Here is a 25,423-nt window from a genome sequence, read left to right on the forward strand (position 1 = left end):
TATATATATATATATGTATATATATATATATATATATATATATATATATATATATGTATATATATTACGTCCATACCAATCGCACAATATATGGAATTGTACCGTACCTGCTCATGTGCAATAGCTCGGCTACTTTTAAATGCTGCATATAAATGATATATTGTGCCTCTACATTGTAATGTGCTTCTTGGCCAGGGCAGTAACTGAAAAGTGTCCTACATACATACATACATAAAATATTTCAAAAACGGACATTAATGCCCTTCTAAACTGCCAATATATTAAAACTGTTGTTCCCATAATAGGTGTCCAGGATGTTCTTAAAAATATCTAAACTAGTGCTTGCTTTAATGTCATTTAGTAGTCTCTTCCATGCAGCAGCTGTTCTCTCACAGAACCAAATAGTACACAATTCATTCCCACAGAATCTTCTACATAGGTTGTCTAAGGATTCTCTACTACGTTTTGATAATCCCAAACATTCCCAGAGGTAGTTGTCTTTAAATGCCCAATATACCTGAATAAGATCTCCTCTTAATTACCTATATGAGACATTGTAAAGTTCAGATATGCTAGTCTTTCATAATAACTTAAATTTTCACATCCATGAATGTCCTTGGCATATTTCTGCTGTACTCTTTCCAGTTTGCTCATGCTTGTTTACTTGTAAATATTCCATATGGTTATTACATAACTCAAGTTTTGGTCTAATGTACCTAACAAACAATTACTTCATTATTTTTGATTTCTACATGTTATGTCTTTTTATGCAATCTATAGTTCTATAACTATCATTAACCAACTGATTGATAAGATTAGAAAAACTCAGAGCTGGATCAACCCATATGAAAAACTCCTTAAATGAATCTATGGTTTCAATCACTGTGTGCTATAATAAATATTTACCTTTCAATTTACGTTTTCTAAATTTCACATGATTAGTTTTTATCAGCATATTATTCTCCTGTACCAAATGGTCAATTTAGTAAACTTCTTTTGCAGACATGGCCTAGCTGTAACACATGTAATCAGTTTACCCAATTTCAAATCATCTGCATACAGACTGTAGAATACCTCAGATGAAAAAGATAGGTCTAAAAGATTCAATTTGAACAATAATGGGCCTAGGACAGAGCACTGTGGGCCATCTTGACTGTAACAGAAATCTTCACCTGTCCAGTTGCTGTATGATACTTGCCATGTCCTATTTCTAATTCATTCAGCTATCTATCTTATCAAGCTTGCATCAATGCCTAGTTGTTCTAATCAGTGTTTTGTGTATGTCGCTGTCAAACACTGAAGTTAAATCTATATAAATTACATCACGGCACAATTTTTCATTCATAACTGTTACTATATTGTTATAGAACATCATGTTACAGGTGGTAATAGATTTATTTTCAACATATGCATGCTAATATATGGTCTCAAGTCCCAACCTTTCGATTCTGACAATAATATCCAGTATTACCTTCTCCACTCATTTTCCACAATGTGAAAGTAGACTGAAGGGTCTGTGTGAGTCTGAGTATATCTGACTCCCCTTTCCCTTAAAGACAGGTTTAATAAACATCTGTCCAATCCTGAGGCATCTTCCCATACTTATATGACCAAGTAAATAATAAATATAATGGTACTGCAAGTTCTTGCTGGTGTTCTCATGTCATTATTACTAATTCCATCTCCTCCTTACACTTTGTTTGGACCCAGTTTGCATAGTTCTTTTTCAATATAATCTAATTTAATTTCAGTATCTGAGGCTACCTGGATGTTACTAGGACAACTTATCACCCCCTTGGTGGAGCAAAACCGTTTTGCATAAAATTGTGTAAATATATCTATAATCTGTTGGTTCTGAGAATAAATTTTAGAATCTACACAGTTTATCATTTTTATGTTTTTACTCCTTACACATCTTATGTATCTATGAAATGGTTCCTATTACGCTCAATATCTTTATATAAATGTTCTTCAAATTTTTCTTGATCTTGTCTCACAATACATGCTGCAAGAAGATGTTTTGTGGTGATCCCATCCAGGTTTTTTTTAATTAATTAATTGATGTGTGAAGGTTTTGTATTACATTTAACATTTCATTGGTGGAATTTCAATTGATGTTACTATTTAAACTGCCTTTTACATGCCTTCTTTGTTATTCTGATGAAGTCTCTCTTTAATGAGACGAAAGTGCTTAATAACTGTGTTAATAAAAGACTTTTGTGGATTATAGCAGCTGCAGTGGTGATTACTTGGACTACATCTCTTTTATGTGCAGTTTTTTGCTGGTCTCTGACTTTTATTGCTTGTCTCGCACTTACCTAATTTGTTTATGCAGCTTGTTTATTTCATTTTTCAAAGTTGTAGTTCAACCTCTTTTCTATTCCTAATATTTTTTGTCTCTCAACTTAATCAGGTATCTTGTTCTTATGGAAATATACTGTATCCCCTGACATTGAATGCCTAGATCCTGATGTTAAACATTTTTTGAATTTTTTTGCAGACAATTTTTCTTTCAAGTCTTTCCACATTCCTTCTACAATTTTCCACTGAACACATCACTCCAATTAGTTTTACATGATAACTGTTTTGCTTCCATATAATCTGTAATTAAGCTTTTGTGCATTGGTTTAGATTTCATTTTGGCAGAATTATCTAGCAACAAATTAACATTTATAACCCCATGATCACTGCACATCATTGGTGGTAAAACTTGACATGAAGTAACAATAATTTCTTTAGGAACAGTCATGATGTCTAGTATGTTCCATTCTTGATATTTTTTTCTACAATCTGAAGCAATTGTTCCACATTGTGAATAATTTTATTACTAATGTTGTTGAATCAATATTATTCCAGTCTGTTTCTGGTAATTTAAGTCCCCAGCCACTATTATTCTTCCCTCATGTATTTCACACAAGAAATGTATGAATTCCTCTAGGTCATCAGCACTTGACTTTGGTAGTCTACACACTCCAACGATTGTTATAAGTTCCAATATTGTCATTATTGTCACAGTTACACATCTATAGTATTGGTGTTATCATTGGGCATGTAACAATCACATGTCTTAAGTATCTTTAATCCCTATCATAATACCTTCATCTAATTTTCTCTTAGTATGGCTGTTACAGTAAAAACATTTATACCCTGACAGAACTGGTTTCCAGCTCTGACTTTCTCTTTTTTTCTTACAGTAATGTTCTTCAGTCGTTCCACATTCAATTTTGACTTTTTTCTTTTTGCCTGCCCCTTCCCTCTTTTTCTACCTTCTCTTTTGGAAAAATGTTCCCTTTTTTCTGTGAACTGAAGGTTTAATCTGTGTGTTACATAACAAAGCAGTGCCCCTTTTAGTTACGTATTCTCTTTACTTTACAGACATTTATCAGTTTCTTATTTGTATGAACTTCTTCATTTTTTTCTTTTTTCCTTCCTTCTAAATGCACGGAGTCCACAGATTGCTGAATACTTAAATACAGAATTCCAAAGTTGTCAGTGGCATTGTCTTGTTTTGCAGGGGTTGAGTGATCTTTACAGATAATAGACACATCCTTTCCTAAATGTGTTCTATGTGCTCTTTGCCTAAAATTATTTATCTCACCTTTCCAGTCATTAATATATATATATATATAACAGTTGTCCAAGCCATGTTAATTGTGTAAGTGTAATCGTCATCAGTAAGTCTAGATTTACTACTAATTATGATAACCGAATCATCCAACTTTTGACATGAGGAACACAGATCACCAGTATTATCAGGTGTTAACTTTAAATATTATCCTGTACAAAATATTTGTGCTTTATCAAATCACTAATGGCATACTCATCTAAGGAATCCATATTCAGCTGCAAATGAATAACAAATTCTAAAAGAAAAGAATAATCAAAATCAGTTACCATAGAATTCAAAGAGAACTTAAATCAATTTCTGTGAGAAACATCACATAAACAATATACATCTAAATACTAAATTAAGTATAATAATGTTGCTGCTCTGACTGTACATGTTCTAAAAGTCAGACAAACGCTGGAATTCCTTTACATTGCGTGCAGTAACTTCTGCTCATTATTGCTCATAGTCACACATCTTTTTAACAGTAACAATCAATAAATCACAAACCAAGACAGGATTGTTTAGATAAGTTCAGGATTGTTCTCTGCAGTCTGTGTGACTTTATAGCTGACTATATCCATTAGGATGGCTGGAGTGTGCCTGTCTAAAACCTATCTCTTTCTAACAAACAGTAAAAATTAAAGGTAAAACAAAAAATATAAATCAAAGTAAATCTTCTTTTCTACAAGCTATCCCTTACTTCTTACAAACAGTGAAAAACAATGGTAAAAAGTAAAATATAAATTTAAATAAAAACTTTTCTTGCTAGGCAACTCCACAGTCAACCACAAACCAGGACAGGATTGTTTCAATAAGCTCTGGATTGTCCTCTCTACAGTCTATGTAAATTTATAGCTGGCTAGGCCCGTTGGGATGGCTAGAGTTTGCCTGTCTATAACTTATCCTTTTCTAACAACTAACAGTGAAAATTAAAGGAAAAACAACAAAATATAAATTAAGGTAAATATTGTCTTCAATATATCCCTTCCTTCCTACAAACAGTGAAAAACAGTGGTAAAAAATAAAATATAGATTCAAATAAAAATTTCTGTTATCAAGCTACTGCACAGTCAGTCACAAACCAATACAGTGCTGTTTAGATAAGCTGGACAGCAAACATACATACATAAATGCATAAATTACTCCATTGTCTATCCAAAGAACTCCATGCAAAGACTTCACATGCAAATGTCTCTCCACAGGTTCATGCATGATTCACAAACATTGTGCCAGCTATGTATGGGCTAATCACAACAGAGTAAATTACAGGACTGAAACCACATATCTATAGACCACGTAGTGCTTGGGACTGCATTGATTACACTTCCATGCTGATGTACTGTTCAGTGTAAAGAAAAGATGCAGTTCCACAAGTGCAAAATTTAAAAAAGCAAATGTAGGAAACACCCTATCAGCAAGGGAGTTCTCCGTGATGCAGTCAAAGTCAAACTTACTACTTCCCCCACATCATTCTCCATCCACAGTGATGTTGCTAAGCTTCTGACAATGAAAGCTTACAGAGCAGCAGATCTTTTCATTATGTATTATTGTAATGATCCTAGCTCCCCCTTCATGCCTAAAAAATGTAACAGTTTCATGAAATACTGTGTGGCATGATGACAGACCACTCAACCATTCAGTCTTCAGTACCACTGTACATTGTGTACCACTGCATACTATTGAGAAAAAACACAGTCTTTTGTATGTCTTCTGTCATTGTATCATGCTGATATCTGGGGAATAAAGATAAAATATTGTCATATCTTGGGTATTATTGCCTGGGCCTGTAAAGAGCCTTTACAGGCCCAGGCAATAATACCCAAGATATGACAATATTTTATCTTTATTCCCCAGATATGGGATGGGGTAGTATTGAGTCTTTGGGTGATGGAGTCCTGAGTCATTTTACAGACTGCTGGTATACATAAGGGACATGGGCAGTAGCCTGGGTATGAATTTACAGTTCACCATCCATTCATCCAAAGTCTTGGAACAGAGTAAGGGACGAGCTTTGTTTTATGAAGATGGAAAGTTTATACTATAGATGACGTAGCCTTTGGAATACAAATCTGTCTCTCCAGCAAGTTCTGTTCATGTCACAAATAAGGTCCAAGTCCATGGAACCCGTAACCATCTTATAAGTTTTCCTGAGCATATATAATATTTTCATCAGAGCTGGATCACAGAATGTCTTGTAGGTCAGGCATAAGTCACCTCTGAATAAACAATATGAAATGGTCTGCATAAGACATGTGTCTTACATTTTGTATTTTTTTAGTGAGAAACCTCTGGGGTCACTCCAGTTGGTGCAAGTGCCTGGTAAGGTACACGCAAAAGGGAACACTGTACTTGATTATGGGCCTGATGAAGGTGAGTACAATGGCACTATGACTTCCTATGATCTTGATGCCATGTCTTTACTTATAAATTGAGCTACACAGAAGGATTTCCTCACACCGTAGTTACCTGGTGGGCAAAGTTTATTTTACTACCTATCTGTGTACCTACGTCCCTCACCACTGGGTCTACTTTTATGGAGGACATGCAGACTCTGCAGAGAAGGCACCCCAGCCATGAATCGAACCTGAGAACTTCTTGCTGTGAGGTGACAACGTTAACCATTGCACCACTGAAATGTTCTATAATGGGTAGTTTTGTCCCTATTGGTTCATACGTTTTATTTCATTGCTTACTGGAAAAATGTTCAAATCGACACATTTAAAACACTCTAACAAGTGATGCCGTATTTTACAAGGAATATAATTTAAGGGACTTGGCCTAGGGAGGGTGGCCTAATGGTTAAGGTGTTTGCCTTACAAACACAAGGTGCAGGGTTTGAATCTCACAAGGGATAATTGGCTAGGCTTAAAATGGCTCGCAAGGGCAGTTAGCTTAGTACTAATCTATGAATCTATGAATTAATACAATCAGTACAGTGCATCAAAGAATACATAGGCTCATAGGTGTGTACTAGGCTAATGACCTTGGAGCCTTTACAAGCCTAGCCCATAGGATTACCCTGGCATCATGCCACCTGACCTTAGTTCCCAGTACCTCTGTCAAGTAGAGCCATTGGAGTGATCCCCGGGGTGAATTTTCTATTTCCCATCCACTCATCAAAATTTCTCTTGAAGAGGGCCAGTGAGGTGCTCTATTTGATATGTATGGGAAATCTCTGTGTTATCTCTGTGTTATGAACCTGTCCCTCCAGCATGTTCTGTTGATTGTGGTAATGAGGTTGAGGTCTCTGGAGCGTGTGGTGCGGGGGGATTGGGATTTCTTTAGATGTAGCATTTCAAACAGAGCTGGGTCAGACATGGCTTTGTAAGTCAAGCAGAGATTGCCTTTAAGTAGGTGATATGAGACAGAAAATAGTTGGAGTTTTTTGAGTCTGTCCATATAGGACCTAGGATCCTCTGTGTGAGATACTTTTGTGGCCTCTCCAGTTGTAACTGGTGTCTAGTGAGGTACATGCCAAATGGGGCATTGTACTCGATGACTGGCTTAATGAGGGAAGAGTAGAGGGAGACAATGACCTCTTTCTTTCTGGATGCAAAACCTTTAGTAATGAGAAGTGCCACATAGAAGGACTTACTGACCACAGTGGCAATGTGGTGGTCAAAAGAGAGGTTGCTGTCAACCTGTGTTTTCAGATCTCTTATAACGCCTTCTGTGTTCAGTGGACTACTATTGATGTGGTAATTCATGGGAACTGGGTTTTTCCCAAAGGGCATGACAACACATTTTTTGGCATTGAGCTTAATGCCATGGTTTTGACACCAGTAGTTGGTCTCAGTGAGGCCTTTCCATAGGATGTCAACATCACTTGGGGAGATAATAATGGCTCCCAACTTGCAAATGTCTGTGAGCTTTGTCAGCCAGAGTACCTTTGTGTTGGCCTGGACTTCTGAGAAGTAGATACCAAACAGGAGAGGACCCAGGGCCGATCCCTGTGGGACTCCACTCGTGACTAGTCGGCAGTCTGACTTGGAGTCAGCTACTTTCACACTGTGGGTTCTATCTGTGAGCCAATTTGCAACCCACCTAGTGATATAGGGGTTGATGCCTAGCCTAGTGAGTTTTTCTATGTTTTGAGTGGGGAATGGTATCAAAGGCCTTGGCCAGATCAAGGTAGGTTGTATGAACTACCTTGCCTTCATCCACACCTCTGGTGACTGATTTAAAGTCGACCAAGTTGAGAAGGCATGATCTACCCTTCACAAAACCAAACTGTGTGGGATCCAGAGTTTGGAGATGTGTCTATATTAGATAATCGAATTTTCAAAAGTTCGACTGTGATATGGTTGACACCATATGATCGAACTTTTAAAAGTTTGAACATCTAATAAAAAAAAATAAACTACACAAATAACCTACATGAACATTTTAAGCAGGGTGCCAAGCCACCCCTGCCCCCCCCCCCGCTCTTTAAATATACCAACTCCGAGATCACATTACAGTGTAGAAAAGGGAAATCTTCCCATTCTGTGCTGTACGGAGATCTCCGTTAAAACATTTGAACTTTCAAAAATTCGATCATATGGTGTCAAGCATATGACACTCAAACTTTTGAAAGTTCAATTATCTAATATAGACCCTTTGGAGATTCCCTATATCCTTGTTTATTAGGTCCATAATGATGTGTTCCATAGCTTTGCATATCAGACTTGTCAGGCTAATGGGGCGATAGTTACCAGGGTCTGTAGTCACTCCTTTGTGGAGAGGCATGACTGTAGCAGTGCATCATTTGGTGGGGACAAAGCCTGAGGTGAGGCTATGATTGAGAACAGGGCACACAGGTGAGGTGCCTGTTCATTCTGTAGTTCATGTAGAACACAGCTAAGGATATTGTCAGGTCCCATAAAAGCTGTATTTTTGGCCTTGGGCAGTGCTGTTTTAACCTGTGCATCAGTAATACTGGGTGCCTTGCAAACTACTGATATTGTGACTGATCCTTTGGGGGGAGAGGGGTAAAGTTGGCATTGAATCTGTCGGCCAGTATATTGGCAATATCGGTTGGTTCAGTATAGGAGGTACCACTGTGCAGTAGCTCAGAGCAAATCTGGGTATTGCTGTGGAGATTCTTTACATAACTATAGAAGGTCTGGTGGTTGTCTTTACTATCTGCTGCAATTCTATTTTCATGATAGCTTTAGAGGATTTGATGAGGGATCTCAACTTTTTGTTGAGGCTGATAAGGGAGTTTTTCCAGTCTTGGGACTTCACCTTATTCCGCATCAGTTTCCTCTTTCTGTTGTAGAGTTTTTTTATGGCAGGGGACCACCAGATTGACTTTCTTTTGTTGGAGGACAGCATCTTGGTTCTACTGGATATGGCGAGATACATTCATTTGTACACGTATTCGGACAGTGCAATGGTATATGATTTGACAGTCATGCAACTATTCTCCATTTGCATGGGTGCCATGAAGTTAGCCACCTCTGTTTTTAGGAGCCCAAAGTTAGCTTTGGAGAAGTTTTTCATGGTGTTACTTTTACGGGGGGAGTGGGAGGGATGTGGATTTCCAAAGTGATTAATTTGTAGTTGGATCTAACTAGGGAGGAGTTGACTATTGGTGTAGAGGAACGGTCACCCATGTTAGTAATGACCTGGTCAAGGATGTTGCTACCTTTACTGGGGGTATGAACGAGTTGGTCCAGGACATTGGAATTAATGAATTCCAGGAAATGTTGGGCAAGTGTATTGATACATGAGTAGTTTTCCCAGTTAATGGACAGGTAGTTAAAGTCACCCATTATGAGAGTGTTAGGTTGGACCCTAATATTCTCTAGGGTGCTTAGGAACTGTCGAATCATACACCAGTGCACTGTCCGAACATGTACACAAATGAATGGATCTCACCATATTCAATAGAATCAAGAGTCTTGGGACATGGTTGGGGATCTGTAACAGGCTACAACCTGAATCGCTGTCTTACTCAATGTAAGTATGTATACATGATCTAAAAAATGCATGCAAGGGGCCTATGGCTTGAAAACAGCCCAACTATAAACTTAATCTGCTACTGGCCAGATGCAATTTCTTTGAATGTGGGTTTTAATGCTGTTTCAATGAATGTGAGTTTCAAGGGCAGAGAAGCTTACTGTTCATGCTAAGTCTGTTTTCACTGTCAGACTGTATTGTTTTGTTTAGCAAATGGCTATTAGTGTTTGTGCTATAAAATTTGTAATAAAAGTTTTAAATATCTTTAATCATTGTAGAAGTAAAAAAAAAGAAATGGTATGCAGACTGCCAGGTTTGAAAGTGTTTATCGTAACTTGTGAGAAATAGTCAAGCAGTGGGACAATGGAATGGCGGGGGGGGGGGTGCTCCATTACTGGCCTAGGGCCCCACTTAACCATGATCTAGCTCTGGTAACAGATTTATCTTCACGTTTGCAGCTTGGTTCAAAGCTAACCTCAAATCACCACACTAACAAACAGTAATGTCCTTCTTTAATTAAGTACAGCCAGTTCACAATGTTTCACTAGAGTGAAAATGTTTAATTTTTTGCAGTCCAATGCTTAATTATTTCTCTGAGTATGGACATCAGAGGATTAAAGAGCTTTCTAAGAAACAGTTGGAGTCACCAAATGATGGCTTCCACAACACTCAGTGTGTCCATCCCTTCCTGACATACTTCAGCATGCATTTATAGCACTTTCTCCTGTGACTTTAGCTCACTTAACACATTCTGATTCATGAAGTGTATCTGCTTCCAGTTTAGCATGAGCTTTGCAATGAGTTCCACCCCCTCAGACTAGGTCCTTCTCCCTTCATTGTAACTAATGGCAACTATTCATTTTACTTTTCACAGTACTCTTGAGTCAATTTTAGCACCGTTGCCTTTGTCCCCCCATCAGTAAATCAGGACATTCTCAGTACCTGCCCCCCTTCCCCTTATATCTAGGGGACGGGTCATTGCTGCTCTCTCATAGGCAAGCCTCCATAGGACCCAATAACATCCAAGGTTGCATCCTACATGAACTCAGGCAGGAACTTGCAGCACCATTAGGCACCCTATTCAAAAATATCCTGAGTACCGGCTTTGTCGCCATCATGTTTGTCATCCATTTGCACAAAGGTGGAGCATCCACCAATCTGGGAAATTATAGACCCATCAGCATAACTAGCCTGATCTGCAAGGCCATGGAATGGATTATCATGGACCTCATTAACAAGGACACTGGCAACGTCCAAACACTCAATTCCCACACAGTTTGGCTTCATCAAGGGGACATCATGTTTGTTAAATTTGGTCGACTTCTTTGGGACAGTCACCAAAGCCATGGATGAGGGAAAGATGTGCACACCGCCTACCTTGACCTGGTCAAAGCGTTCGACACTATTTCCCACTCGGGCATAATAGATAAACTCTCTCAACTAGGCATCAATCCATATGTTATCAGATGGGTAGCTAACTGGTTCACTGATATAACCCACCTAGTCAAAATAGGGGAAGCCACGTCAAGCAGAAGACCCATAACGAGCAGCATACCCCAGTGTTTGGTCTTGGGGCCTCTGTTATTTGGGATACACTTTTCTGAGGAACAGGTCTAAACCAGTGGGCTATGGCTGACCAAGTTTGCAGATGAATGCAAGCTGGGCACTGTCATCAATTCCCCTAGTGATGTGGACATCCTCCAAGAGAGTCTCACTCAAACTAATGATTGGTGCCAGAAACATGGCCTCAAGCTGAATACCAAAAAATGCATCACCATCTCCTGGGAGAGTGACATCCCCACAAATTGTCACATTAATAATGACGTTCTAAGCATGCAATCAGTTGTGAGGGATTTGGGCACCCAGATTCATAGCAACCTGACCTTTGACCACCATGTTGCTTCAATTGTAAGAAAAGCTTTCTACATGGCCCACCCATAAGTAAGGGTATCTCATCCAGGGACAAGGAGGTCATAACATCCTTGTATTCTTCCCTTATAAAGGCCCATTACTGAGTACAATGCCCCGTTCGGCATGTAACTCGCAAAGCTTGTGCAGCAGCTGGAGAGACCACAGAGGTTCCTCAGCAGGAGAATCCAGGACCTCAAACATTTACCATACACAGATAGGCTAAAAGCCCTATCCCTCTACTCAGTTTCATACAGACTCCTCAGAGGTGACCTCTGTGTGGCATACAAGGTGATCCTGGACCCCGCCTTGATGGAACTGTTGCATATCCGCAAGTCATGCTCCACTTGAGTAACCCGCATGAGCGACCTCAACCTGGTCTGTAACATCAATAGGACTTATTGGTGGGACAGATTTGTGTCCCAGAGACTCCCCCATCTGTGGAACAGACTCCCTCTCCAAGTCAAGCAGAGTACCTCTTTACCCCTTTTTAAACACAACCTGGATAACTGGATGCTGAAATAGAAAATACATCAATGGGATTTCACCCATGTCCCTAGTGAACAGGGGCATCGGGTGCTGACTTGTCTAACAAGGGCTTCAGGGCCAATAGCCTAGTTACTTCCTATGATCCCATGTATCAATCTTCATTTACATTTTTTATCATTCACTAAAAAGATAAACATAAATATATTTTTCTCATTCCATTTTTTTATCAAAGTATTTGCTGTTGTTATGTTTTATTTGGCTGATATAAAAAATCCTTTTATCAAGTAACTGAAAATATCGGTAGTTCAGTATCCTCCTAAGATACATATTTAGATATAAAAACAAACAAGCAAACTGTTTGATCGGCTCAGCATGTATAAATACAAAAATAAGAAAAAGTACTATGAAGTCTCGGTGAAGGTAATACAACACTCAGCAAAAATAATAAGAGTATAGCTCTTTTGTCTTTATTTTCCAGACTTATTCAGAATCAAGTATTATTAAACACTCATATCTCTGATACTTATAAAGCATACCTACACAAGCATTTAGCCAATCATATCTTTTTTCTACACATCATTCAGTTTTAAAAGACATTTTCTGTTAAGTATGTCATTTAAACCTGATGGGGTGATAGCATTTTATCTGATCTGCCAAGTTATTTCTTTCTTCTCTAGGATCCTATTTAAATCACTTCCCAGTATATTCTCTTCAACAAAACTAATCACATAAAGAATAAATGTTTTAACATTGCCTTATTCTTTTAAATATTCATACAAAGTGTTAATTATATTTTTATTCTTAACAGTGCTCAGTAGTGCCATCACAGCCTTATATTCAAGAATGTTATTTACAATGAAAAATTGTTCATTTCTCTCAATATATTGTGATCTCAACTCCATAACTGGATTAAATTTGTCATTTCCTTCCAAGTAAGTCATCTTTGCTTCAGCATGACTGCCTTTATGATATAACTGGCACTTTTGTTATCTCCAGTTGTGTACAGATAAAGACTGGACTAAGGCCCATGTTATGTGAGTTGAGTTAGTGGTTCAAGTTCCTGACACAGCTGGTAGGGAGGACAGGTGCGCCTACCACAGGAGAAGGTAGGGCACAGCAGGATGCATACTGCTTCATTTCCTCAGAAGGGCAGGCATTATTGCATAGACATCCTGGGACAGGATTTCAACTTACCAAGCTTCTGAGTGATGGCAGCTGTTATTAGTGAGAGCATGGGAGCATGCACATTCATAGGATGAAGGTGCAGCAGGTCCCCTTAGTGATGCAGGTAGCTTGGATCCCCTCCTCCCATCCAAGGGGTGAGGTTAGGCCACTGAAATGTCTCCATAGCCAGGATGCCAGCAATGACACAAGCAACTCTCACAGTTGTCTGAGTGATGGCCATTTGAGATAGTGCTCACCTCCATGGTCCTGGAGAAATGAATGGGTTTGAGTTCAGCTGGATTAAGCTTGATGGACAGCTGTCATGGGGATAAAAAGAACAAAGAAAAAGCACAATTGACACATGCTTTCTTTTATCCTGTGTATTGTGAAAAAAAAAAAAAAACATGAGGAGATCATGTATTTTCTTCAGGCACACTATATAATTAAAAGACTACAAAACTTCACACCCTCCTTCAAAAGCCTACTTAAAATATGCCTCTTCAACAACCATCTATGCAGCTGTAATTGATCCCTTGATATACAATGTATATGGTATATGTATGTGTATATGTGTGCATGTATGTATGTATATATATATATATATATATATATATATATATATCTGTATGTAAGTGTATGCATATATATATATATATATATATATATATATATATATATATATATATATATATATATATATACATGTATACTCTTACATGTATATTTGCTTGAATGTATATATGGAAAATGTAAACATTTATATACTCTTATTCAGTTGTGAAATATCTTGCAATGCTCTACCAGGTTCTTGTCTACTCTGATTGTATATTTTGTACACTTGTATTTTCAATCAAAAGGGGAAATATCCTCTTATTATACCATGACCCCCCCCATTAATATTCCAAAACGTGTACACTGATTGGCCAGCGTGCATGTTGTAAATTGACTTATACTAATGGAAAAAGGTCCGGTCGCCCGGACTTTTTCCATTAGTATAAGTCTCTTTTAAAACACTGTCTCGCTATGTTAAAAGAGTTTAACATAGCGACACAGGTTTAAAAAAAGCAACAGAGATCTCCGTTGCTTTTTAAAGCTGTCTCGCTATGTTAAAGTCCTTTAACATAGCGACACAATGTAAGCAACGGAGATCTTGCTTTCTCCATTGCTTTTTTAAACCTGTCTCGCTTTGTTAAATGGGTTTAACTTAGGGAGACAGCTTTAAAATAAGCAACGGAGATCTCCGTTGCTTATTTTAAAGCTGTCTCTATGTTAAACCCATTTAATATAGCAAACAGTAAAAAGCAACGGAGATCTTGCTTTCTCCGTTGCTTTGGCCACAACTCTGATGTACTGCGTAGGCATGCAGTACATCAGAACTCTGATACCAGACAGCTGCGGAAGGGCAGCAAAGAGGCATTATACAATGCCATTATTTAAGAAAAATAATTATTTATTTTCTTAAATAATGTCATAGTATAATAGCAATAACCCACTTCTGGGTGTGGGTAATGCGGGATTTACCCACGGTTGTCTTTGTTTGGTCCCTCAACCATGGGTAAATCCCACATTACCCACACCCAGACGTGGGTTATTGCTATATTGTATACTAACGGCTGTAAACTCTACAATCTGTATGCTACTACTCTGTAATGTCTCTTTTGTAAATTATTCTTCTCTCTGTAAACTTATGGAGTTTTTCTCCCCAGGATTCCGCTGAAAATGGACACTTGTTGTGCATTAGGACTGTCCTGGCAAACAAATGTTAAATAAATAAAAAATAAATAAAAAGACTGAGGTGATATGCAGTCACATTTTATGCTGTAACCACATTTTACATATGATCTTGAGTTGCCACACACAACAGAAAACAAAACTCAGTATACCATACATGCTTTACTCTTTGTCCCCTTTGTAAACCAGTGGTTGCTGTCAGGGCAATGACAGGCATGTCAGTATAGCAAAAAGTAGTAGTATTTAAGTCAGAAATAAGCTAAATAAAAGTAGAACAATACCTGAAACCTGCAGTCTTCAAATGAAATGGCCTAACTGCCAAGAAAAGTATCTGTAATCATCTGTCATAAACCATGTCACCTTCTCAAATTCAGATTATCAGCCTTTGGTTTGCCTTTTACATTTATCATATTATGATATCTTACAGCTAGATGACAGCATTTCTTAGTTCCATATCAAGCATTATACTTCTACAACTGAATGTGGATCTTTGTAGGGTTTATGGCACTGATAGTTACTGGGTAGTAGTACACTGCATACACATTTAGAACTTGGCAAGATCAATACATGCTGGCAAACACCAGTGAATTACCTGGACAGTAACCTCTGTCAGCTGTTCCGCAGGGATTGATGGCAGTCTGAACACTCTCCTTTTCACTTCTTCTTCTTCTTCACACTCTTTTACAATAGGCCACAGTAGTTGCAAGACTGTAGAATTTGGAATGACTCCCCATGTCCGGACTGGAAACTTTGCTGTTTCTAATTCCACTTCCTGCTGGCAAGGACAAAACAAATATGACTGAAGATCAGGAGAGGAACAAACTGCAAAGAGTGCACAGACTATGTCTCAACTCAACATTCACAACCTTACTGAAAACCAGAGCAAATGTTGAACAGCTTCACAATTTCATAAAGGTTACTTTTTAAAATTAATGAAGCTCTAGCATGTGCATATCTAATTTAAGAATGGAAATAACGTTTATATTAATTTAAACTCATCTGTTTTATAAGTATTTCAAAATAATAAAATTAGCTTTACTGATTTAATTATATTTCTTCAACAGATTCATCCCTGTAATAGCATAGTCAATTGCCTATGCTTTACATTACCTCACTACTATAATTAATAACAAATTCAACTACTTCCTCTTACGGGCTTTAGCTTATTAGAAAAAAAATCTTAATGTTAATGTAACTTATTTCTCCCTTTTTAATTTCTCCATATCTTTTGAGTTTCTAATACTATGACAGGAATGGACCCCATTCCTAAGTCAAAGTACGATTAAAGTTCATGAAATTAGTATTGTGTCAATCTTTGATGTCAGCCAAAAGTGATCTTCGCAGCACCCACAATATGCCCAGTAATGACTCCTCCTGCAGTTTGTATGGGGTTACATGGATTGGTAACATATCTAAATTTTATTTATTTATTTATTTTTATTTTACATATGTTGACCGGGATAGTCCGACTGGATACTTGTCCATTTTCATTGAGGCCCGGGGAGAAAAGCTCCATACATAGATACAGAAAAACTGTTACAGATACAATACACAGGATAAAAGTCATTCATTCTGTCATATATAAATCTGATTTGTTATAGAGTAACAATTAGGAAGCAATGTAGAGGTGGCCAAAAGACCTCTTTAGCACATGTTTATATTACCAGAGTTAGGCAAGATTAGAGCAAGGACATAGCCACTGCCTTTTAAAGTACTGTTTTAGATTTTTTTTAATTGGGTTTGAACGGGTTCTGAAGTAAGCTCAGCAGGAAGTGAGTGCCATATTTTAACAACAGAGTTGGCATATAGAGAGTCTCCATATGAATTGTTGCTTTTGAGGGTTTGGATTAGTAATTTGTTGGATGCGTGAAGTGTTTTGAGGTTGCTGTAAGGGGTGATCATCTTTGTAAGTATGGGTGTTTTCTGGTTGGTAGAGAATTTTATGTGCTAGTATTAGTTAATTGTACTAAAGTTGGATAGGCAATTCTAGCCACTCTAGATTCTTTAGGTTTAGACAGTGGTGTGTTCTGTATGCTGCCCCAGTGGCAAATCTAGCAATATGATTAAAGCAGCTAGAGAGTTTATTCAGGTCAGGCTTACTCAAGTTCGTGAAGAGAGGGGATGCACAAAGCAGGGTGGAAAGTAGATATGTACGGGCAATTACCGTCCTAGCTAGTGGAGTGAGGAAAGGTTTGATCTTGTATAATGAGCCAAGCTTTTTAACTTTTTTAATAGTTTGATTAATATGCAGATCAAACTTGAGGTTATTAATAACTGTAACACCTAAGAATTTGGTACAGAGATCTGGGACAATAACAGTGCTATTGTTAGATTTTATAGTAAAGGTTGGAGTGAAAGCTTTATGAATCGGGGAGAAAAGCAGTAAGCTTCGATTTGTTAGGATTTAATAGGAGACGTCCATTACAGAGCCAGTTTTCAACAGTATTAAAAACATTTTGGGATAGAGTCTGCAGACTTAAAGGGAAGGTGGCACAGCAAATCAAAGTGGAATCATCTGCATATTGAATGCAGGTGGCTGTTGGGATGACTGTGGAGAGGTCATTAATAAAGACAGAAAATAATAGGGGTCCTAATATAGAGCCCTGAGGGACCCCAAGGGTGATAGGTAGACGAGAAGAAAGTTTGTTCTGTCACTCAGATAAGATTTGAACCATTGGATAGCCTGGACATCTAGGGGAATAGTTTTAATTGTGTGTATGAGTAGTTGGTGGTTGACCTTGTCGAAGGCTTTGGCGAGATCAAGAAAGAGGGCAGAAGAAAGTATATTCTTTTTTATAAGACCCGTTGCTCCTACTACTTATTGGAACTGTCTGGGTATCTTTCTTCCACATTGCTCTCGTTTCAGCCTACAGATCCTGATATTTATGACTTTGTGTCTCTCTGTACGCAAGACATTGTAGTCACTGGGTGTGATGATTTTGATGATCAATGCTACTTTTGTCTTCTTTTCTTGGACCACTATATCTGGTTTTCTAGCATCTATCATTTGAACTATTGGTAATGGGTGATCCCATGTGATATAAACTTTATCATTTTCTATGACAGTTTGTGGCTCATGTTTCCAGTGTTTTTCAGCCACTTCAATACCATAATGTTTGCACAATCCCCAGTGCAACAGTCTTGTCACATTATTATGTCTTTCAGTATACAGTCCTTCTGTCATTAGTATGTCACAACCAGCAACAAGGTGTGAGACTGTTTCCAATTCGGTTTTACAAAACCTACATTTGTCTGCTTTTCCCACATGTTCAATGGGCTTTGTAAACCAGTATGTACGTAGCCCACTACCTTGTGCTGCCAATATTAACCTTTCATTTGTTGGTTTGAATTCACTTCTCCTTAACCATTCCTGCATTCATTCCTGATCAACATGAGGTTCTTCCGTTAGTTTTCTTTGCTTCCTGTGCGGATGAAGTAAATTTGGGTGAAGGAAAAAGATATCTAACTTATATTAATTTATGTAACAAAGGAGGTGGACATGTTTTTCAAGGAAAAGATGCTCTTTTATTTGTTCTCCACCATATTTTGTATCCAAACCTTTCTGGCAGTGATCTTTTGAAAACATGCTTTGGGTTGCTAATATACTTTGAGTCTTCATGGCCTGCAATTTCATCCCTTAACTAATATTAACTGCAAAACTTGATGGAAGTGTTATATTCTGTAATAACTTTAGGTAACTTTATAGCTTCCCGAAGTCTGATAGCTATCCCATGGACAAAACTGACAAATTAATAGAAAACGTAGGAAAGACCACATATTTAATTTAACAAAACTGGGCAAACAGATACTAGCAGATACCACTTAGGCTGTTTGCCAGAAAAAAACACAACTCTTGCAACCCCTGATGGCCTGTTCCATTACACGGTGTAACTGTTTGGTCTACATGGAGCCTCACCTACCATTCATAGGCTATGGCTAGAATGCTGAAGTCCTCTAATAGTATGCAGATGTGTACTTGGAAGAGGAGGTTATTCATTCATAGGACTGTGAGTCTAACTTATCCTAAGTCCAGGCTGTACTGGAATCTGTAAGGCAGGCAGGCTTGTCTATAAATGCTAAGAAGAGTAAATGATTCACAGTGAACGCCAGATATTTGGGATATGTTACAGGAAGGAGTGCTGGTGGTGTTAAGACCACAAGTTAAAAACTGCCCAGTACCCCGAACTAAGAAACATATGCAGCTTTTTTGGATGAGCTGGTGCAATAGAAAATTAAATAACCAAAAGTCCAGATAGAAGAAGCTGGATTTGTCCCTCTCACTCGTTTACTTACAAGTCCAGGCTCAAGTAATGTAAAGCAGAATAAACATTGAATTAATCCAAAAGGTAAACAATCCATAAATTGCAAAGAATGCAACAGGTAAACAATCCATAAAATGCAAAGGATAAGCACTTTTGTCTAGAAAATCAAGACTTCATCAGATAAAACATAAAAAAATATACTTCCTTTTTATATAAACCCAACAGGAAATGACAACAAGGAATAATGTGAATATATATAAAATGAAGTAAAATAGTTGATATAAAAAATATATATATATATATATATATATATATATGTGTGTGTGTGTGCATATATATATATATATATATATATATATGTGTATATGTATATTTATTTATTTTTCATAAACAATTAGTTCCTAAAAGAGAGCTTTTATTACCTGTCAATAGCTTTTAATTTTAGTAAGGAGCTGATGGAAATATTTTCATTCAAGCCTGGACAGTTGCCTGCATTTAGCCGCAGCTGCCAGTATAGCAATCTTTTTTCCAATAATAATGACCACGCTCCTCTTCATGTGTCTGTATTAATACTATTCTCTTTTAGGAACTAGTTGTTTATGAAAAATAAATATAAATAAATAAACATTTTTTATATCACCTATTTTATTTCATTTTACATACATTTACATTATTTTATGTTGTCATTTCCTCTTGGATTTATATAAAAAGGAAGAATATTTTTTATGTTTTATCTGATGAAGTCTTGATTTTCTAGACAAAAGCGCTTATCCTTTGCATTTTATGGATTGTTTACCTGCTGCCTCTTGGATTGATTAAACGTTTATTCTGGTTTAGATTACTTGAGCCTGGGCTCATACTGTAAGTAAATAAGTGAGAGGGACAAATCCAGCTTCTTCTATCTGGACTTTTTGTTATTTGGTTTGGTTTCATTGTTCAGTTCGTGCAATAGAAAGTTCAGACAAACAGAAGATTTACTGAATAAAAAGGATCCTATGTTTTGAACCTCATTTTTACATTTAATTTTACCAAAGAGTTTACCCTAGACACAAAAGCTTCAGAGTTAGGTATGGGGTAGTGTTATCCTAATTCAGTCAAAGTGAGGACCCCCTGTGTACTTTTTCTCCAGGAAGGTGAGCAATGACGGAAAAAGGTATTCTGTGATTGAAAGACAGTGTCTTACAATAAAGTAAGCCTTCTGTACCTTGAAATATCATTTACTGGGCAAGCTGAATAGATAAACTGATGACAATATAACTCCATGTCAGTGGACACAATGCCTCCAACCATTTCAAAGTACAGTGATCAACAGTCCTTGCTTAGCCAACAGAAATGATGATGGATTGTCAAAGGGCTATAATCCATTGTTTGGATTTCAAAACCCCTGGTTTTGTGCTGGGGGGGTTAATTGTAACATATTGATTTGGAAAATGTATAATATGCTTTTAATGTACTGTAGTTTGGAATATTCTCAGAGATATTAGAAGCTAAAACGTATTAGCTAGATAATACGGACTTAACTGTCAATGAATGTGGTATAAATGAGAGCTGCCATAGAGCTAAAATCAGGAAGTTAGTTCCTCACATGGAGGATCGTCTGAAGGATGACCCAGGAAGCACACAGTGTGAGAGTCCAGTTGGGACTAATCTGAAGTGTGTTCCTTGTGGAAGTACCCATATACAGAGCTGGAAGCTCGACCTGGGGGATGCCTGTAACACTGGACTTTCTTTTCTTTTATTTAAAAGACAGCTTGTACTCTAGAGGGACTGTGTAGACTGAGCAGTGTCAGTAAAACGTCACTAAACATACTAATATTGTTTTGTTTTGAACTGGAAGGCAAGAAATATTTTGTCAGTGGATTACTGAATAAATGTGTTTATATAAATCAACCTCCAGGACCTCAAATATTTATTTATCTGTCTGTGTGCTTATTTACTTATTTTATTGCCATCTGTGTGGTAGGAACATCTATCTGTTGGAAGAATCTGCCCACACACAATGTTTTCCTAGAAGATACAATGAGGTCACAAAACTTAGTAGTAACTGTTTTATTCCTCTGTGCTTTTGATATACCATATTGCTAGAGCATTTTCTTTACTGATCTAAACACAGCTTGGTAGAAAATTGTCCCCAAAAAATGTCCATTGCCCTTGTGATAACACTCATGCCTTTTAAGTTGAAGTGAAGACTTTCTTGTAGAGACCAAGGATGGAGTGAGGCATACTCACTGTACTCAAGTGAGTACATTTTATCTGACCATCTCTTAGGAAATGTATAGTTTAAATACTACATAATTGTTTAGAACTGTCTAAAGTATTGTGTACGGTACAGTGCTATACAAAACATGCTTTCCATAAGACAAATGTGCCTCTAAAATTACCTTTCTATGGTTACAGGTAGCAACAGTTGTAAATAAAGTTTCTCTTTCTGAAGTGCAGTGGGGCAACATTTTGAAAGTTGACAACATTTCTTAAATGATAGGTGGGTAGTGGGGAAATTGGTATGAGTTTTGAGTACAATATGCACATTTCTGGCTACAGCCCTGGTGGAGACCAGTAAGGTATAATTCAAATAATATATTATCAAGCATTGCTGAAGAGATTGAGGAAACAGTGATATCCCCACCAACAAATTTCAATTCAAAAGATACAGTGTCTTTAAGAGATAGTATTTTAGAGTCCTCATAAAAGAAGACCTGATTGCATATGCCTGGTGAATGACATAGAACAAGAGCTAAATAAGGAAAAGCGTGACAGACAGGTTTTCTTACTACCAACATTTCTTTTACATAGATGTGCTCTGAATTGTCTGAACTGTCCCACAGTCCTTGCATGTTTACCCACATTGAAAGACCCAAGCAAAATCAGAGGGTTCAGTCAGTAAAGAGTGTGTTAAGTTAGGTGGAGAAAAAGGGAGACAACGCACGAAGCTTCGGAAACCATCCAGGTGCAACTAACCATAGGCAAAACTGCTCTACAAATTGTAGCATGCTACAGGCCACCCTCTCAAACTCAGGAACCCCACACAGCCTTCCTGAAGACACTGGAGGGTATAAATGTATCTCCAAACACCATCATATTGGGTGACTTCAACTACCCGAATATAGACTGGGAACATTACTCAAGCCCTAACTTTCTAGCCCAACGGTTCCTGGAGTTCATAAATTCAAATGCCATGGAACAGCTAGTCACTGTTCCCACGAGAGGAGAAAATATACTAGATCTCATTGTCACAAACATGGGGACAAAATGCTCCACACGGAAGTATATCCCTCATTGGTGAGATCTGATCATAAACTAATCTCACTGGAAATCCACATCCGCCCCACCCCAAACAAAAGACCATAGTGAAGAACTTCTCTAAAGCAAACTTCACACTACTCAAGACTGGTGTGGTATCCTTCAAGGCCCCTGAGCCAGAGGAAACCACAACCCAAGCTCGGAAGCCCTTACAAATGCCTTCTATGAACACCTCCAGGACTGCATGGATCAGGCAATCCCAAATAAAACCAAGACTCTTTCCACAAAGGGCAAACGTCCAGTCTGGTGGACCCCAGCCATTAACAAACTTTACAATAAGAGGAGAAAGCTATTACATGATAGAACAAAATCCATAAAAGGAAGTCACCCCTGATCATTATTAGTAAAAAAATACGAGCACTCATAAAATCAACTAAGGCCAATATTGAGAGAAAAATTGCCATGGATTCAAAGGACAATCATAAGGCCTTTTTCAGCTATGTTAGGAACCTGGGTGGAAACTCCCAGATATGCTCAGAATTAGTCCAAAATGATACAAAAATCACTGAACCCACAGACATTGCCAACATACTGGCAGACAGGTTCAGTGCAAACTTCACCCCTCTCCCTAAAGGAGAGATAACTATCCCAGCCGAGTGTAGCCTCCCGGACATCTCAAATGCGCAGGTGAAAGCTGCTCTCTCTAAAGCTAAAAACACAGCATCAATGGGACGGATGGTGTCCCCGGCTGTGTGCTACGAGCTAAATGAGGAATTAAACCCGCACATAAGGCAGCTGTTTAATCTCAGCCTTACCACAGGATACGTGCCCAAGGAGTGGCGTACGGCAACTGTGGTCCCACTCCACAAAGGTGGCGCCTCACGGACCCTGGTAATTACCGCCCCATAAGCTTAACAAGTCTAGTCTGCAAAGCTATGGAGAGGATCATAATGGAGCTCATAAACAAAGATATAGGGGACTTGCAGACATTGGACCCGACCCAGTTTGGCTTTGTCAAGGGAAGATCATGCCTTTTGAACTTGGTCGACTTCTTGAAACAGTCACCAAGGCCATTGATGAGGAAAGGCAGTCCATACAGCCTACCTTGACCTTGCAAAGGCTTTCGACACAATACCCCACTCGGGTATTGTAGAAAAACTTACCAGCTTAAATGTAAACCCATATGTCACAAGATGGGTTGCAAACTGGCTTAAGGACAGAACCCACAGGGTTAGAGTTGCTGGCGCTGTGTCAGACTCCAAGCCGGCCTCAAGTGGTGTCCCACAGGGCTCGGTCCTTGGCCCCTATTGTTTGGCATCTACTTCTCAGAAGTACAGGCCAACATGGGAGGACTTTGGCTGACAAAGTTTGCAGGCGACTGCAAACTGGGCCATAGTGGAAAGTGCATCGGACACGGATATCCTTCAGAAGGGACTCACGGAAACAGATAGCTGGTGCCAGAGCCATGGCCTGAAGTTAAGCGCCAAAATATGTATAGTCATACCCTTGGGAAAAACAAGGTAACCCCAAGCTACCATATAGGTGGCAATCCACTAAGCACAGAAGAGGTTATCAGGGACCTGGGGACCCAGGTTGACAGTGGCCTTTCTTTTGACACTCACATTGCTAAAGTGGTTAGAAAGACCTTCTACATTGCCCACCTGATCATGAAGGGATTCACATCCAGATCTAGTGAGGTCATTGTTCCCTGTACTCTTCACTTATCAGACCAATGATCGAGTACAATGCCCTATTCGGGATGTATCTCACCCGACATCTGCAGCAATTGGAGAGACCCCAAAAGTTCCTCACCAAAAGGATAAAGGGACTCCAAAATCTGTCATATGCTGCCAGATTGAAGAAACTCCAGCTCTATTCAGTCGCATACCATCTGCTCAGAGGTGACATGTGCCTGACATACAAGGCCATGTCCAACCCGGAATTAATGGACATGCTCCACCTCAAAAATCCAAATCCACCAAAACCACTAGAGCAAGCGACTTAAACCTTAGCACGGATATAAATAGGACGTGCTGGAGGGATAGATTTATCACTCAGAGACTCCCTATGCTGTGGAATAAAATCCCGGTCCATGTGAGGCAGAGCACCTCGCTGACTCTGTTCAAGAGAAATCTAGACCTGTGGATGGGAGATCGTAGGTTTACCCCGGGAATCATATCTGTGTCACTGCTGGACAGAGGCACAACAAACTAATGGGCACAGTATTTTTTCATATAAGGGGTGGCGTAAGCCACAAAAATTTGGGCTAGGCTTATAAATGCCTTAGGGCAGATAGCCTAGTATAAACCTATGAACCTATGAACCTATGAATGTGAGCCATCTAATTGTCCCACCAATGCAGTTCTGACTTGATGAAGCTTAAGACTGGCATGTGAAACTCCAGTGGATAAGTGCTGGGTCCACATGTTTTTGAAGTACCACTGAATCTTTCTCATATGTAACCTGGCAAGGAAAATCATTGGAATCATAGAGATCATAAGGCCTAATATACACGTAATTCTCTCTCTGTAGCTTGTGACTGGCAAGAAAATGTTCAGGGAGTCTCCAGGTAAAAATACACTTTCTCTTGAAGAAGGAAAGGCTTTTGAGGCACTGTGTCTATTAGGCAACCAAGAATCACAATCTTGTGTGATAGAGTGAAGTAGGATTTCTGTATGTTTCTCTGGAAACCCAGATGTTGCACGAGGGAGGTCACCAATCTGGGAAATATCAATTGCTAAGGACTCCTGACAACTGGGAAGAGACTGGACAAACAAGCAAATCATCTAAATAAGGAAAAATGTGGATGCACTGCAGTCTGCAGTGAGCCAGTACTAGAGCTTGACACTTTGTAAATGCTCTTGGAACAGTGGATAGCCCAAAGAGTAATACAGAGAATTGATAAAGTGACCTAGATACACAAAATCTCAAAAATATTTTGAAGTTGCTTGCTATTGTGATTGTAAGCTTCTTTAAGATCTAAAGTTACCACAAGGCACTGATTTGGTATCAGAGCTAACACTGTCTGAAGGGTCAACATTGTGTACTTTGGAAAGTTTACAAAAAAAAACTGAAG

At 38.5% G+C, this 25,423-nt stretch overlaps 1 protein-coding gene across 2 annotated transcripts in view; it reads right to left on the reverse strand.

Moving 5' to 3' along the window:
* The window catches only part of WDR97 (WD repeat domain 97), a 2,414,280-nt gene that overhangs the window by 778,576 nt on the left and 1,610,281 nt on the right, over positions 1-25,423 (reverse strand). Inside the window, exon 15 of one of the 2 annotated variants that reach the window (XM_044067752.1) lies at positions 15,438-15,617. In XM_044067752.1, the coding sequence (XP_043923687.1) occupies positions 15,438-15,617 (180 nt within the window). Of the gene's footprint in view, positions 1-15,437; positions 15,621-25,423 lie in introns of both variants that reach the window. The other variant, XM_044067751.1, reaches the window with a different exon arrangement.

This window comes from Protopterus annectens, chromosome 3.part1, assembly GCF_019279795.1.
Source record: "Protopterus annectens isolate FY-2018-M chromosome 3.part1, PAN1.0, whole genome shotgun sequence".
NCBI classification, from domain to species: domain Eukaryota; kingdom Metazoa; phylum Chordata; order Ceratodontiformes; family Protopteridae; genus Protopterus; species Protopterus annectens.